Source organism: Ursus americanus, chromosome 3 (assembly GCF_024610735.1).
Source record: "Ursus americanus isolate L20-20 chromosome 3, mUrsAme1.1.p, whole genome shotgun sequence".
Lineage (NCBI taxonomy): Eukaryota > Metazoa > Chordata > Mammalia > Carnivora > Ursidae > Ursus > Ursus americanus.
Window position 1 is genome coordinate 67327492 of NC_142129.1, and position 16985 is coordinate 67344476.

Below are 16985 nucleotides of genomic sequence, written 5' to 3' on the forward strand. Positions count from 1 at the left end.
TTTTGTCCTGAAATCACTTCCCTTTAAAACAAACTTCTTAACAATATCTTGCATGTTGCTTCAGTTTTCCCAGAAATTTCTTAAGAAGTGAAACCCTTCTTTACAATGTAAGTGAATTATTGAAAGAATATCTCATTATTTGTCTATCTCTTATCTTTCCTCTTTGTTTTCAGTGTACACTATTTTCTCGAAGGTGCACTCTGATCGGAATGTATACCCGTCCGCAGGTGTCCTCTTTGTTCATGTTTTGGAAAGAGAGTATTTTAAGGGGGAATTTCCACCTTACCCCAAGCCTGGTATGTTCTCAGTGGGAAAAAAGTGGTTAATTTACTATTTTTTTCTTTTTGTTCAGTGTGCATAATTTAGATGATATATGATCAAATATTATTAACATTATTTGAAATGGTGTGTATATGTGATAAATTGGTTGTTGTAGGATATTTCCCATTTTAAGATTAGAAATTTAATTACAGAAGGAAATAATTCATTTTTGAATTTTTAAAAAAAGCTTATTTCTAGTTTTCCAACATTGAGTTTTGTGCATCTGACAAATGACCTACCTCCCTATGTTCGCTTAGAAATAATTATAGCTGTGTAATCATGATTTTCGGTATTAAGACTTAGATTCTTACATAGTACATTGATTTTTGGAAGAGCAAACATATGTTTTGGAAGAGAATATGGTATTAAGAAAGAATCCTCAAGAAGGCTTTTACAATATGAGATAATTTTATATAACTTCATAATAATATAATGGAGATTAGTTTTTCCTTCAAAATAATACCAATTATGATGCTTTATTTAGTTCGCCATTGGTTTAAATTATGTCATTTTGGATTGTCACAAATGCCACCAAATTAATGAAGATATAGAAAGAATATCAAGAAAAAATATGTTATTACAACTCTTAAGTAACAAATTAAAAAAGGAGTTTTCTGAAAATTATAGCATTAGAATTAATATAAATATTATTTTTGTAGATTATAAGATGAATAACATACCTGAAAACTGCCATAGAAAATAGTTGACCATGTTTTCACCAGCAGTAAGAAAAAGTAATCTTTTCATCAGTTATTTAAAAAATGCTTTTTTATGTGGCATTCTATGTTTGCAAAACTATATAGCTGAAACTTTTGAACAGTAGCTCCAGCTTTTGAGAAGAAAATATGTAGTTAAGAGCATAGTTTCTGGAATCAGCCGAGATTAAATTCTAATTTCACCATTTGAGAAGTTACTTAACATGAAAAATTACGTATCCTGTCAGTAAAATTTGGACTAATAATAGTACCACTTCATAGGTGTGTTTGAAAATCAGGTGAAATTGTGCGTGTAGAGGCCGAGCACATTCTAACAAATGATGCTATTGTTACTGTTTCTTAGTTACAGTTCTTTTGGATTTAGCAACTCATTCTCCAAAGTTTTAAAAATACATTATTTTTGTTTTGATGACACTTTTATAATTTTGAGATATCCCTTGAGATTAGCTTGAAAGTGTCCAGCGTTTTATGAAAGAAAGGCTTCTCAAGAGAATGAATACATTAGCATGATTAGGGGATTTTCCTGAAAGATAGTTGTCTCGTTGGCAGAACTTTCACACACTCCTGTGTGACCAAAAAAAAAAAAAAAAAAAAAAAGGAAAGAAAACAAAATTTCCAAAAACATTGTATGACTGCTTTCTCTGTTACATGAGATTTCTAGGCAAACTAAATAACCAAAAAGATTTTTTCTTTACTTGAGGCTCTAGTCTAAATTCCCAGATGGATTTTTTTTTTTTTTTGGTGTGTATTGAGTTTGCTATAAATGTAAGAAAAAGATTTTAGGAATATTTTGATTGAAATTACAAAAGCAGCATGTGTGAAAATAACTGTTTTATATCTTAACTCTGTGCTTCTTGTCTAGGGGAGATTAGTAATGATCCTATAACATTTAACACAAATTTAATGGGTTACCCAGACCGACCTGGATGGCTTCGATATATCCAAAGGACACCGTACAGTGATGGAGTCCTATATGGGTCTCCAACAGCTGAAAATGTGGGGAAACCAACAATAATTGAGGTAATTTAATTAGAAAGAACAAAATTATATTTTTGGGTTTTTTGTAATTTGAGTTTCAAATGTTGAAATTAAAATTATATGACAGTGGTTTTCAGTATTTTATGCATAGAAACACATTAGATAACATTTGGAAATGTACCATTCCTTTCTGTTCATCTACAAAGGTTTTTGTTTTAGTTTTTATATACAAAAAAGAGCAAGCTAAATTAGTGGAAAAAAATTTAAAGACATTTAAAAAGAGATAGATTGGGGCGCCTGGGTGGCAGAGCGGTTGGGCGTCTGCCTTCGGCTCAGGGCGTGATCCCAGCGTTATGGGATCGAGCCCCACATCAGGCTCCTCCGCTGTGAGCCTGCTTCTTCCTCTCCCACTCCCCCTGCCTGTGTTCCCTCTCTTGCTGTCTGTCTCTATCTCTGTTGAATAAATAAATAAAATCTTCAAAAAAAAAAAATTAAAAAAAAAATAAATAAAAAATAAAAATAAAAAGAGATAGATTACTGTAATATGAATTCTATTTAAGAAAATAAATACAAACTTAAAACACTTATTTGCTTTATATATTAATTTCAAATTTTCATGTTCATTGAAATACAGTCTTTAAACAGATATCTGATGAGCCCCTACCATGTGCTAAGTATTATAATAACTGCTGGTGGTAGAAAGATGAGTAAGAGGTGAGTCCTGCCATGATTCTGGTCCAGTCATTGAAGGACTGGAATGGAAATCCATTGTTAGCCAACATCATTCATAACCATTCTCATCAGAAGGTACTGTTTGATGCAGAGTTGTAAAAAGGTAATTAGGAATTCACTTCACAAGTAAAAGGAAGGCTATCTTAGTCAACAAAACAACACATCAAAGTCTTGGAGGTATGAACAAAACCACATGATCAGAGAACTAATTGTGGCTAGAAGGCAGGATACACCCCAGAGGGCAAATAATGGGAACAGAGGTGTAGATGTTGGTAGGGGTAGATCTTTGAGGGCTCTCTAAGCCTGCTGATAGGTTTGACCTTTATTCTGGAGGGATGGGTGGTATTAGAATTCATCAGATTCTAACCTAGTACCTGGCATCATACCTGGAATGTATTAGAAATTAAAACAATAATAAAAACAATACTGACATTGAGCCTTTAATAGGATTTAATACGTTTTAAAAAATAAATGGATATAAAATCTAGAAGTGTTTTCTGGTCTATTATACCCATCAAAATCAGAATTTTAATGGCAGTTAATGCCAGAAGAATCTTTTTTTTTTTTTTTTAAAGATTTTATTTATTTATGTGACAGAGAGACAGCCAGCGAGAGAGGGAACACAGCAAGCGAGTGAGAGAGGAAGAGGCAGGCTCCCAGCAGAGGAGCCCGATGTGGGACTCGATCCCGGAACGCCGGGATCACGCCCTGAGCCGAAGGCAGACGCTTTAACGACTGCGCTACCCAGGCGCCCCCAGAAGAGTCTTTTATGCCCTGATGCCTGTAGGGGCTTAGATTCTAATTTAACTGATCAATTCCATAAAGGTTTAGTGGTAGTGACCAGGGCAGCAGCAGAGGAACTACTAATAGAATTTCCAGGAGCTTGTACAGGTCCTGAGTGGCATGTTTTCTATGTGGTATAAACTCTCAGGGGATTACATGCTTTGAGTTTTTCTCCAGCGTTTTAATCAGCCATAGAATGTGGATATGAGCTTCCATATTGGCCAAGAGGGGGTGTTTCTTCTTTTGAATTGAAATTTGTATTAACACAACTTTTCAATGATTTCTGTCAATAAATCTGCTTCCTTAAGAAAACATGTAGATACAGAAATAGAATATGTAGACACCTATCTCTATATAGATATAGAAATATATAGAGATATAAGGAAGAAAGTTATTTTGTGTTATTGTCAAGATAATTTTTAAAAATTTTCAGTAAAGTTATATAGGTTATTTACCCAAAATAATAGCAAATGTCATTTTTTAAATGGGAAAACACTAGAGGAATTCCATTTAAATTGAAGAGCAAAACAAGAACAAACCCCTCTACCACATCTATTACAGAATGTATTAGAAGTCCTAGCCAGTGTAGTAAAGAAAGAAAAAAATATTAAATCTTTAAGTATTTAAGGAAAGAAATAGAATTGTCAATGACATGAAGAGTCTATAAACTACTAAAATTTTAAGAAAGTCTAGTAGTAAGCTATAGGCTCCAATATAAAAAATTTGGTTATATCTCTATACACGAAAAACAAGTATTAAGAAAACAAATGTTTTAAAAAGATACCATCTTTAATAACAACAAAAATTATAGGATATTTAGAATAAATCTAATAGAAGATATGCAGAGTTTGTATGGAGAAAGTTATAAAACTTAATTGATACTAAGATTATGTAAATGAAAAGTTAGTCTATTCAGGGATAGGAATACTCGAAATCATGAAGGCATCACTTTCCCCCTAATTGATCTACAGATTCAATTCAATTCCAATAAAAATTGCAATAGGTTTTTTCATGAAACTAATGTCAACTAATTCTAAAATTTTTAAAGATGATAAATGACCAAGAACAATCAAGATACTCCTAAAGAAGAAAAAAAGGGGGAAAGCTTCCTTTCCTTTCCAGATATCAAGATATATTATAAATCTATAGTAATTATCATATGGTTGTGTTGATACAGAGATAGAAAAATTAATCAAGTAATAGAATAGAGAGCCCAGAAACAGATATATCCACGTAAGGCACAATGATGTATGTCAGAAGAGATGGTGCTGCAGATAATCAGGGAAAACGATGTCTATTGAATGAATGGTGCTCAGAGAATTGGTTTGCCATATGGCAAACACAAAATTAGATTCTTACTTCACAGGAAATATAAAACTCAAGTCTAGATAGTTTAAGGATTTAAACGTGAAAAGCAAAATTTTAAACTAGTATATGAAAATGTTGAAGAATATTTTTCCGAGTTTGGGGTAGGGAAGCATTTCTCAAATCATACCTACATATTTTTACTTGAGAAAAAAGATTGAGAAATTTTACTTTGTTAAACTTGTCAACTGGTATTCATCAAAATAAACCATTAAAAAAAATAGACAACCCACAATCTGGGAGAAGTTATTTTAAAAATATATAGCTGACTAATGATGTGTATCTAAAATATAAAAAAGGACTCCTATAATAAGACATGAAAATCAGAAACAAGACCTGAATAGACATCTCACTAAAGAGGAGACCATAAATGGCAATTAGGTAAAGACACTTACTCTCATCAGTAATGAAAAATGTTCAAATTAAGACCACAATGAGAATTTTACCCTTGGTAAAAGTCATTGAGGGTGGATATGGGGAGTGGATAAGTACTTTGGAAAATAGTATTGAATATTTTACATAGCTTAGTATCACTGTACCCTATGATCCAGCAGTCCCACTTCTAGGCATATACCCAAAAGAAACATTTGCAAACGTCCACTGAAGACATGGACAGTCATGCTTATTGAACAATGTTTGTATAGCAAAACACTGGAAATGCACAGAGCAGTGGAGACCCAAAAGTCTGTCAGCATGAGAACAGATACAAAAGTTCATCAGCAGAATAGATAAATAAATTGTGGAGTTTTCACACAGTGAATTAAAAAAAATTTTTTTTATAGAGTTGACACACAATGTTACATAGTTTCAGGTGTACAACATAGCGATTTGACAACTCTCTGGTTATGCTCACCACAATTGAAGTACCATCTGTCACCGTACAACTCTATTACAATATCGTTGAGTGTTTACAGCAACAATGAAGGTCAGCTTGCCCAGCAGCACGGATAAATGTTGTAAACATAATGTTGAATAAAAAAACAAGTCCCAAAAGACCACATAGAGCTAAACATTTTTCAGGAACTCGAAAAACAAGCAAACTAAATAATGGATTTTAAGCATGCGTGCATTTATAATAAGACTATATGTAAAATGAATGGGGTGATAAGCATAAAACTCAAAATGGCTACTTCTGGTTGGAGAGAGGGATAGGAGAGAAACACGTGTTTCTCTCAGGGTTCTCGGGTTCATGATGCTCTCATACCATACTACTAACATAATGTTATGAATATGTCAAATAATATGCTAAAAAGATAATGATGAAAATTTAGCATCTCTTTCATTTAACACAAGTAGTGATTTATCTGCAAATAACATTTCTTTATTCATATATAGTAACATATTTACAGTATTTAAAAATATTCTATTAATATAGTCAAAAAGAGTTTTGCATATCTTAAACTCATTTAGTTAGTTGATTAATTTATTCAGTAGATATTTACTAAGCATCTAAAATAGATCAGCCACTGTTCTAGAAATAGGGGATCAAGAAAGTGTACATACATGATACCTTTCTGCCATGAAGGGCTTCACATCATCATGATAAGTAAAACTTGATTGAGAATGTTACGGTATTTAAATATCTCATTAGAAGTGATAGAAGGGCTGCATTCTGTTATAGCTGTTAAAATTAAACATTAAATATAAATTCAGATAATAAAATTCCCTTCCTGATTTATGAAACATACTTCACCCTTTTCAGTAGCCTGTGACTTGAAAAAATATTAGAATTTATGAAATTTATAATAATGAGATTTGTGATAATTATGTAAAGGCTAGCCATAAAAATCTTGCCACTAACTAGAAAATGTCTAATGTTTCTGAGTTTTAGCTGTGAGATAGTCTAACAAATAGTAGAAAATTGATACTTTTTTCCATTGAGAGTATGATTAATTTTTTTGCAGGGTAAACCTTTAAAATCATGAAGATTCTCAAGTCTTTTTTGCATCGTTTCAGTTTCTTCTTTGTGAACAATAGTTCCTAATTTATTTTAATGACTAGTCTTTATTTTAGTGTCCCGAGTGAACCTCGTTGATTATGTGTCCCAACAGATAGCAACAAGGAAGTTGTTAAATCCAACAGAAATTTGACAAATTGGGGACAGAGAAATCCTTTTAACTTTGTGCAATAATAGGCTTTTCAGAATATGTATTTTGAAATATTTAAAGGTTTGGACTTGTTTATTCCAAAATTCCGGTGTTCTGTTTTTCTCTCAAATAATATTTCTGATAAGTGTGATTTCTTTCATTTAAAGCTCATATACGATGCTATAAAAATCTTTGCTATTTATTTTTAAACTGGCAAGATTGTTCTTTTTAGTTCGAATCAGTTTTGTCCTGCTCTTTCGTCTCAGTGCTCACTCCAGCTACAGTCAATGCCAGGAGGCTAGTGCTGGGACGCTAAGACTATTACACAATCATTTGTTGTTTTTGAGGTACTGCAGACCTGTCTGAGTGATTTAATATCTGTTATAAAGTTAATTATTCCTTAATTTTTGAAGCCATATCCTGTTGTTGGCCTTTGCTTTGTTTGTTGTTTGCAGTGGCTGTTTCTGAGTTGACTTTGATGTAAGTTCATTGGCTCTGCAAATGTTTACTAATATTTGACTCTACAAAGGGATTGATTCGTGTTTTTTGGGGCATGTGCCATGAGCCTTATAGACTATGATCCTTACTGCTCTACTCCCATCATAAGGCAGATATGATTTCTAAGGGGTTATTCATGCATATTTTGACTGGTTGGTGTGCAGTTTAGTACTGAATACAAGCAACACAGAAGATGTGCTTTTTTTTTAAAGCGTACTTTCTAGTATAATCCTCAAGCTCCATTTAAAAGTACAAAAATACATTGTATTTTTTTTTTTTTTGAAATCTTAGAACAGCAGTGGTAAGTCATTTCTAATGGTTAATCCATTTACTAATGCTGCATCTGCCTTGCCGCTAGCACTTAACGGTCTTCTGTAAAAGGGTCTTTCTGATTTTAACTTTTTGTTTTAGCATGTTAAATAGACTTGGCTAATTATTTATTTTCCCATAACATTGCTAAAAGCTCTGGGTTGTGCTTGCCTGGAGAAGGCACATTTTGTAAGTACATAAATAATGAAAATGGAAAGAACGACAATTTGTTTTCATTTTGTCCTTAATGAATTTTGTTTCCCAAATAACATTTCACTTCTTTAATATGATTTTCTTTTTCTAATAGATAACTGCCTACAATAGGCGTACCTTTGAGACTGCAAGGCATAATTTGATAATTAATATAATGTCAGCAGAAGGTAGGTATGGAAGATATGTTGCTGATTGTTTTCCTATTTGCAAGAAGTATATCATTATGGTTTACATCTATGCAAAATATAGTTAAGGATTTTCAGGTACCACATACCTAATGTAACTAACGAAATGGTGAAGTGTAGAAAAGAGAGCCAAGCAATCTTTAATGAGTTATAAAATATCATGATGGGTGATGGTGCTGAAAAGCTCCAAATAGGGAGCCAGGCACAAAGGCCACTTATCTGTACAGGCTTTGGTTTCATCATCTGCAAAATGAGACTAAGATTAGCATTTCTCCCCCAAGTCTGGGGTAAGGAAGGAGTCGATGAGTTAAGGATTGAAATGTGCTTGTCAATGCACGATCAGTAATTAGTAGCTAGTTTTATTATTTTATTTTAAAACCGATCATAGGTAGTGGTTTAGCTGTGTGTGAAGACAGAGAGTTGTTAGATAAACTGGAATTTGGGTCACAGTCTCCTCCCTGAATAGCTAACCCTGCATTGTTGGGAGTCCGTCAGCAGTTTGGAAGTACATATACTCAAATTGTACGTGATTCCCAAGGATTTGAAAGGTTAGGGACATGGAGAATATTCCAAGAATTGCTCTCTCAAATATTCTGATACGATTTTGGCATTTGATTGGGAAAAAATACAGACTGCTAAAAACTTTGTAGTTAAAGTTTATATATCATGGGATACGCCTCTCTATCCTAGATATCATTTATGAGGGTAACAGAAGAAAAATGGACACAGCATTTTTACCCCTAAAATTAGTAAAACAACTGCGCATCCTGAATAGGGAAGTCAGAGTTCTCTTTGCTAGGACAATTAAATGAGTAAACACAAAACATTTTATTAGGACCTATTAATTTGGAACTTGTGGTAGTTCAGAAAAAGTTGAGTTAGAAATCGCCTTTATACTATATGAAGGAAAGTAATTTCTATAGAATTGATACTGTAAAACATAACTGGGTAGATCGCTTAAAGATTTTGCACCCCTTTACATGAGTTTTTTCCCAGGTATTTTAGTAGTATCAATTGCAGACAAAAAATGTGCTAGTTTAAATTTAAAGCGACTTTCATATATGAAAAGCAAGCCCAAATGCCAGTTCTCTGGGCCTGGACAGAAGATTCCCTGTCCTGTTTTCTACTTCCCAAGGCCTTTTGGTAGGTATTTCTGCTTGGAACAGGAAGACTTTCGCTCCCAACTTCAATTGTAATTAGATGCTTGCATCCGGTCTAAAGCTATCCCGGTAGAACTGGAATACCACTAATGATCGGAATCATCACAGAATTCCCTTTCTCCTTAGGAGTTCATCAGTGTAGTGATATGGATACTTACAGTGGGCTTGGACCACCAACCTCACCATTAAGTTCTCAGGGGGCTCCCCATTCTCAGGTACAGGAGTCCCTACAGACTGAAAGATAGCCTGGTCTACAGTTTGAACTTCCTCCTCAAGTCTGGTCTCAGTCCTGGTAGATACAGAATATACCAGTATCCTAATAAGTGTTTGATGTGCCGGGACCCGTGTTCAAGCAGATACTAAGGGAAGACTGCTGGACATCTGTAGGACTGGAAGTTGGCTTTACAGGCTGTTCATCTAAATCGGGGATTCTGAAGGTGTGTTGCTGAGGGAGGAAGACTAGATGGGTTTCGGAAGCCTCCACTTCTATTTCAGGCAGAGCTGCCCCACTGCCTTTTACATATGAAAACCGGCGAAACAAACAGCGTGCGTTTATCCTTGCTGGTCCGGACGGGACGTCTGTGGGCACTAGGATGGACACATCTTTGAGCAGGGCAGACACACGCGCCATTTCTCCCAGAATAGGTTAGGAAAAGAAATAGCAAGAGTGGCATATCAGGATAATCCTGCTCCGTCTGACTCCCTGCCCAGCTGTCTCCTGCTCTGAGAGACCTAATGGGAAATTGGTCCTGTAAATCACGGAGCACGAAGCTCAGGGAGAGTACAGAGAGTGATTCTCTAAATTGGGTTTAGTGCCTCAGAGACCTGCCACCGATCTGTTGGCCTACTGTTCCCTTGGCCTCTGGGATGTCCAAATATAGCAGGCATGGGATTTCCCCAAAGTTAGAAAGCTCCGATGACTCATCTTTGGGAGGTCTGGCAGCAACGCTTGGCTCAGGAGTAGACAGCCTGCAGCTGCTCGGCCCAGAGCCTCTGAGGGTGTGGCGGCCGCGGGTCTCAGAGAGGAGCCACGGCGCAGTGTCACATGGATTAGGAAAAACCAAGCAACAGTTCTCCAAAAAGGAACATTAAAAACAAGATGTTTTGCGTGCTTTTTTAGAAAAGTGGATGTAGAAACACTGAGTGAAATGAATGGATGATAGGCTTCTAGCACACTCAAAACTATATTTGGTATTATTTATAAATATTATTTATTGCCAAGAAACTGTTCTTCATGACATATTTATGTATGGCTGTTTTTCAGTATGGAGAAAAATGTGGCATGATTAAGCTACTGTTTATCTATATAAAACAGGAAATGTATCTGTATAAAACAGGAAACTTATCTACATAAAATAGAATAAATATATCATATTTTAGAAGACTGCAGATGGGCCATACATCAAACAAACCTAACAAAATCACGAGCAGAATAAATGGCAGTGTGGAAGATGAATGAAGAACCTTCTGTGATTACAGCCACGAAAAACTCAATCTTTAGGAAGAGACACAACACTCTAGAAAACTCTCTTGAAAATTCTAAAGCCTGAACATCTTTCCCGACTTCACCTCTGGCATCAGGTGTCCTTTAGTATTAAAGAGGCTTCATAAGAAATGAGGTCATCAAGATTTCAGTTATTTATCGTGTAATTTTTAGTTTTTACGTAATTATTGAAAAGAGTATACTACTTTACAGATATATGAGTTTTAATGAAACACATCAGAGGATAAATGTAGTATAATTACTACTGAGGGCTTTAAATGTGTGTATAGTCCAGAAACAATTTCTTTTCCTTTTGAGGGAGGAATTCAGGTAAACAACGCGTTCATATTATTTATAATAACTGCTAAAGTTTACTATTTTATAAGTTCTTATTCTAGGCTGGGAGCTCCACAGAGCACTTTATATACAATCTCTTTTAGCTTAGATAAAAATCATCTGAGGCAAGTTCAAATGACGGTAAAATCCTGGGCCCCTCTACAGATCACTTTCCCTCTCTGAAAATACAGGGCAAGTACTGACTTACCCTCCAGTCGTGAGTATTAAATGGGATAATTCACCTCAAATCCCTTTAGCTTGGCCCACCTCATGGTAAGTATTCCAAAAAAGGTAGCCTTTATTATTATGCAAATACTATTAAAAAAATAAAAGCTATTCTTTATCTTAAGAGAACAATCAGAATATAGAAAATGATATTTTTTAATTGAAGAGTAACATTTGAGAAACTGAAATATAATTGACCTTTGAATAATGCAGGGGTTGGGGTGCTGACCCTTGAGCAGTTGAAAAATCTGTGTACAACTTTTGGCTCCCAAAAAACTTAACTACTAATAGCTTACTGTTGACCAGAAGTCTTACCGATGATAACATAAATAAGTCGATTAACACATATTTTGTATGTTACATGTGTTATATACTATATTCTTACAATAAAGTGAGCTAGAGAAAAGAAAATATTGAGAAAATCCTCAGAGAAGATACATTTACAGTACTGCACTATATAAAAAAAATCCACATCTTAGCAAACCCACATAGTTCAAACTCTATTGCTCAAGGGTGAGCTGTAAATTCTGTTTATTTTTATCCTACTTAGTTATACTGAGAGTCCGAGCTGGGTATTGGTTACTTTAAGATAAATATTCATTTAAAAATCTTTAGAGGGAACGTTTGATGAGATGCTGAAGAGGAAAAAAGTTAAACCTCTAACAACGTGAGACATGGAATTTTGTGGAAAATTTAAAATATAATTTTCTAGAATATTTAATTATGAAGTGATCCAATGAGTGAAATTACTATGATTTCAGATTTCTTTTGGAAAATATAACCGATATTTATTTTAGTAAATAATGTTTTCACATGCTCTAAAAAGATCAGTAACACTGCAAATTAAAAATATTTCAAATTATCCATAAACAACTCACAAGCAATGACAGATATTTTGTAATGTCTTCTCAATTTGGAAAGGATGTTGTTCTGTGCCTCAACTTCCTCCTCTGTTCAAAAGGGCATACCACTACCTAGGGTTGTAATGATTAAATAAGACAATGTACCTGAAAAAAGACCCGTCAGTTTTAAAACACTACAAATGCAAAATATTATTCCTACCCATGGAGGGTTCTGGAAATGCTCCTTCTACCTGGGAACCTTGGTGGAGGAGGAGACTGGCAGGTCACCCGAAAAATGGAGGCGGACTTGGTAGTTTTTTCTTTTTTGGCCAAATCCTATCATTATAAATTGCCCTGCTATCCCTTGGATTTGATTACACTGTAGGTAAAATTCTGTGTCAAATGTATGTTATGTCTTTAGATATGTCCTCCGTTATACAGAAAGCCTTTAAAGTCAATATTAGTAGTGTTCCCCAAAGCCAGGATTATGACAGAAATCAACAAATCTCGAACGGATCTTTTGTTTCTCTTTCAAAAGACGACTTCATTAAAGATATGCATTACCTTTTTTCACCAAAATTAGACTTCCCGTTACCATACCAAGCAGAATTCTTCATTAAAAATATGAATGTAGAAGAAATGTTGGCCAGCGAGGTTCTTGGAGACTTTCTTGGGGCGGTGAAAAATGTGTGGCAGCCAGAGCGTCTGAACGCCATAAACATCACGTCGGCCCTAGACAGGGGCGGCAGGGTTCCGCTTCCCATTAATGACATGAAGGAGGGGTAAGCAGACATTTATCTCATTGCCTTAAATATGCATTTTTAACTATGGTGATCTTATCAAATTTATTATAGATGGAAGATGGCCTGTTGCATTCTTTTTTAATAAGAAGTAGGTGTTGTAAAGATACGGCAACACTAGCGATTTTCTATATTGACAAAGAGGTTACATTAATGGTTCTTAGTATCTGATGTTCCAGGTCCTGTGAATTCTAATTGTAGATCAGGATCAGCATCATAAATAATAGCACTGAGTCTTTTGTACCTTCCGTAGAGAAGCTGATTATTTAGGGCCCTGCATTTCAAAGGAAATTGATGCCCCACTTATCAGCTGCAGGATACTCAGACTGCTGTAACTTTATTCTAGGAAACTATTTCTTCGCCTTTAACATTCTTTCCACCATGTGTCGGTGACGGATGGCTGGAGCGGATTTGAAACCTATTTCTAAAGCCTGGCCTTGTCACTCATAAGCTGGGCGACATTAGGCAAATGCTGCACTGCTCTGTGCCTCAATTTCCCCATTTGCTTCAAGGGGTACTTTTTCTTCCCTCGGAGTTGGTATAGTGTCTAAATGAGACAGTACATTTGAGAGGGATTTGTCTGTTCTCATGCCTTGCAAAGCATGACTTAGACCTTTGTAGAGTTTAAGAGTTGAAGAGTTTAAGTTTTTATGCCTGGGTACCTTGAGAGGATTGAATGTCAATGTCGAATCAAACTTTGATCTTTAAGTTTTAACCTGTATATTGAAGCAGATCTGCTTTTTTTTTTTTAACCCATCCTATAAATGTATGAGATATGGAATAAATCACGGTTTATATAGCATATCCCTTTCTAGTTCCTCCTTTATCCATGTACATGGTAGTATTTTTATAAAGATGATATCTAGAATTAACTAGAGTACCTGGATTAATAAGAATTAAATTTAAAGGCAGCGTTACAGGAGAACTCTGTTGGAAATGAGGGAAAGGATCACAAATAGATGAAGTATGAGAGAGTAGGCAGAAGAGGGATAAGGGATAAGCAGTGAGCTGTGAAGTCCAACTTACAAATTTCAGAATTAAATTGTAGCTTGTATGTTACAGTAATGGATTTTGAAGCCAGTCAAGCAAACATAGAAGTGCTTTGGGAAAAAGAGTTGCTTTATCTCTTGTCTATCTGTTGGTTGGTTTTCTATATGAAACCATAATTTTAGAGCTTACATTTTTTTTACTTCAGTGTTCCAACATGATTCTCTTTCCCACTGAGTAATTAAAGTAGAACCATGGAAAATGAACAGGGAATCTCCCCTGAAAACATTCTCCAAATATGAGGTCTTTTCAACAGTTTCTTAAAGTAATAGCTTCCACAGTGATTGTTAAAACAGTGACCAAAAGATGGTGGAGGAAGCAGCCTGAAAACCAGGCATTGCTAGAGTTTCGCCTCATTGTGCTTTCTTCTGGGCTCACTGTTCCCTATGCAGTCGTGCAGGCCGCACCCACAGAGGCCCTTTTAGAAACAACTAAGCTGAACTACACAACTCTCGAAACCAGACTCTGACCTAAACCAGTGCTTCCCAACCATGTCTTGCCTAAGAATTGCCAGTAGCGCTTTAATAAAAGTAGAGATGGGGCGCCTGGGTGGCTCAGTCAGTTAAGTGTCTGACTCTTCATCTCAGCTCAGGTCTTGATCTCAGGGTCATGAGTTCAAGCCCGAGTTGGGCTCCACACCCAGCAGTTAAAAAATATAGATAAATAGATAGATGATCGATCGATAGATAGATTGGTTCCTGGTTTCTGTTTCCCCCTAGAGATTCTGAATCTTTGAGTCTAGGGCTGGGCCTGAGCATGTGACTCTAAATTAAGAACAGAATTTTTGTCCTACAAGTACTGTTAGAGAATTCAGTCATTAGCTGATCCCCCAGCACCTGCTAGAGGGCGGCATGTGCTGTGAGATATTTGAGAGAGTCAGTCCCATGGCATTTATTTGGACCCTGTCGTCTCAGATCCCTTCCCAACTTGAAATGCTTTCCATGAGTTTTAATTTAATGTTAAGCCGTAACCTTTACAAAGTATTCATATGATAAGTCTTTTAAAATAGCATTTCTATAAATTGTACCGGTGCCAACCCTACTCTCCAGTGTCCCTATATGAGCACCAATGAAACAAGATCGTATTTGAGTATAATTCCACAAGAAAAAAAATTGTCCCTGGGAATGATTTTGCATATTTCCTTCAGTTGTTATCTAATGCCATGGTAACACAAATCATTTCTTACCCTATTACCTTAAACGTAGAAACAAAATCCTGTGCTTGGCTAACTCATCTCTTGTGCCATCCTTTTTTTTTTTGTTGATATATATCGTAATACTTATTTTACTTAATAAACTTTTTGCCTCCAAACTTTCTTTGGAAAATAACGTGGGCTATAAATCCCTTTTTAAAATGAAATATTGAAGAAAATCAAAAGCTAGGGTTAGACATGCAAGGAATCCCACCCCTTTCTTTCCTAAGATGTTATTGAAAAATGTTGTCATATACTTCCACAGTATTAAATGAGCACCTGACAAAAGTGTTCTGCTTAATACTCAGTAGCAAAAGTCTCAGTCCCTGATAAAAAACAAACCAATAAAACCTCCATGAAATTATTTCCTATTACTCATGGTGGCCACAATCTACTAAATGAAAATTTTTCCATACTTGATCTGTGTAGCCCAATACACACCGGATGAATAAGAGAAGCTGTCTGTAGTAGACCATCAGAGTAGGTCCCCTGCCCTTCGACAGCCCACAGCAACACTGAGTGTCCATCATCGAGAGCCTGCTCTGTAGGCTCCCAGCCCCTCATCCCTCCTCATGTGCATGTGTTCACCTCTTTAGACTCACTGACAGCTTTCAGACTTGTCCTCAATCTAACAGAAAACAATTATAAAGATTGATTTCAAAGTCCATAAGCTCCTGCAAAGGAAGGCTGAGCCTCCTGGAAAGATTCTCTTTCCCTTGCCAGACCCATAAGCCCGGGCAACTGCGCTCCCTCCAGGCGTGGTCTCTGTGCCGCTTTTGCTCCTGATGCTGTGCCAGAGGCTAAGGACTCAGGGATGCATTTAGCCTGGGATGAAGCTGGTGGAAAGAGGAGCGGGTTCATATTTCATGCTAGGCACAGCATAGCTGCCAGCCGGGGTGAGTGATGTGGTGTAAATGGCGGCTATGAAGGGAATGATGGGGTGTGAGGATTAAAGAATATACTCACTTTTCATAAGAGATTGTCAAACCTACCGCTATTTCCTCTGGTTACCAAAGCATGTGGATCTAGCCTCAATCAGCAAAGAGAATCCTAGTTTATTTGTTAGACAATCTCACAGAGTGCTCCCTCTAATTAATTGTTTGCTTTCTGCCCTATAAAGGCCTCAGTGAGAAATTACACTTGAGGAAGAGAATGTAAGTCAGTGGCTGCCAAAAACTGCTCTGATGCAAGGTCATGAGCCTGCGCCGGTCCGTAGTGCTCTGCTGAATTTGTCCCCATGTTTGGTGATTTATAAGGTGGTCCTTTATTCTTAAGTAATGTGCCTCCTGTACTTTTGGTGCAAATATTCTTTTATGGAATGGTGGTGATATACGATAAGAACTTCTAAAAAGAGCCTTTAATAATGTAAAAATTGGAAGCCCATATAAATCCATTTTTTAAAGTATAAAAATAAACCAATACATGAAATCAGTGTGACTAGATGTCTAAAATCTATTCTGTGTTCTACACATAGATTCGCTTATTAAGTGTTTTTATTGGGGAGTAGTATCTTAATCTTTGTGGTATAGTAATTAAAAAAAAAATCTATGCTTACAATCTCCTAGGGACCAGCAAGTAATCCGATCATATAAAACGTATTGAATGTACAACTGTTGAGGTATTCACAGAGTGTTCCTCCGTCACTTCAGGTCCGTGCCTGGAAAGGGCTCATAGAGGAGGGGGAGATCTGACTTTCAACTATGTTTACAAATT

The 16985-nt window shown here is 35.8% G+C and overlaps 1 protein-coding gene across 2 annotated transcripts in view; it reads left to right on the top strand.

The window, feature by feature from the left end:
- SGCE (sarcoglycan epsilon) overlaps positions 1-16985 on the top strand; it is a 66824-nt gene that overhangs the window by 26040 nt on the left and 23799 nt on the right. For both annotated transcript variants that reach the window (XM_045793231.2, XM_045793232.2), the window contains exons 2-5: positions 174-296; positions 1900-2057; positions 8097-8169; positions 12817-13015. In XM_045793231.2, coding sequence (XP_045649187.1) covers positions 174-296; positions 1900-2057; positions 8097-8169; positions 12817-13015 — 553 coding nt within the window. The remainder of the gene's footprint in view (positions 1-173; positions 297-1899; positions 2058-8096; positions 8170-12816; positions 13016-16985) is intronic.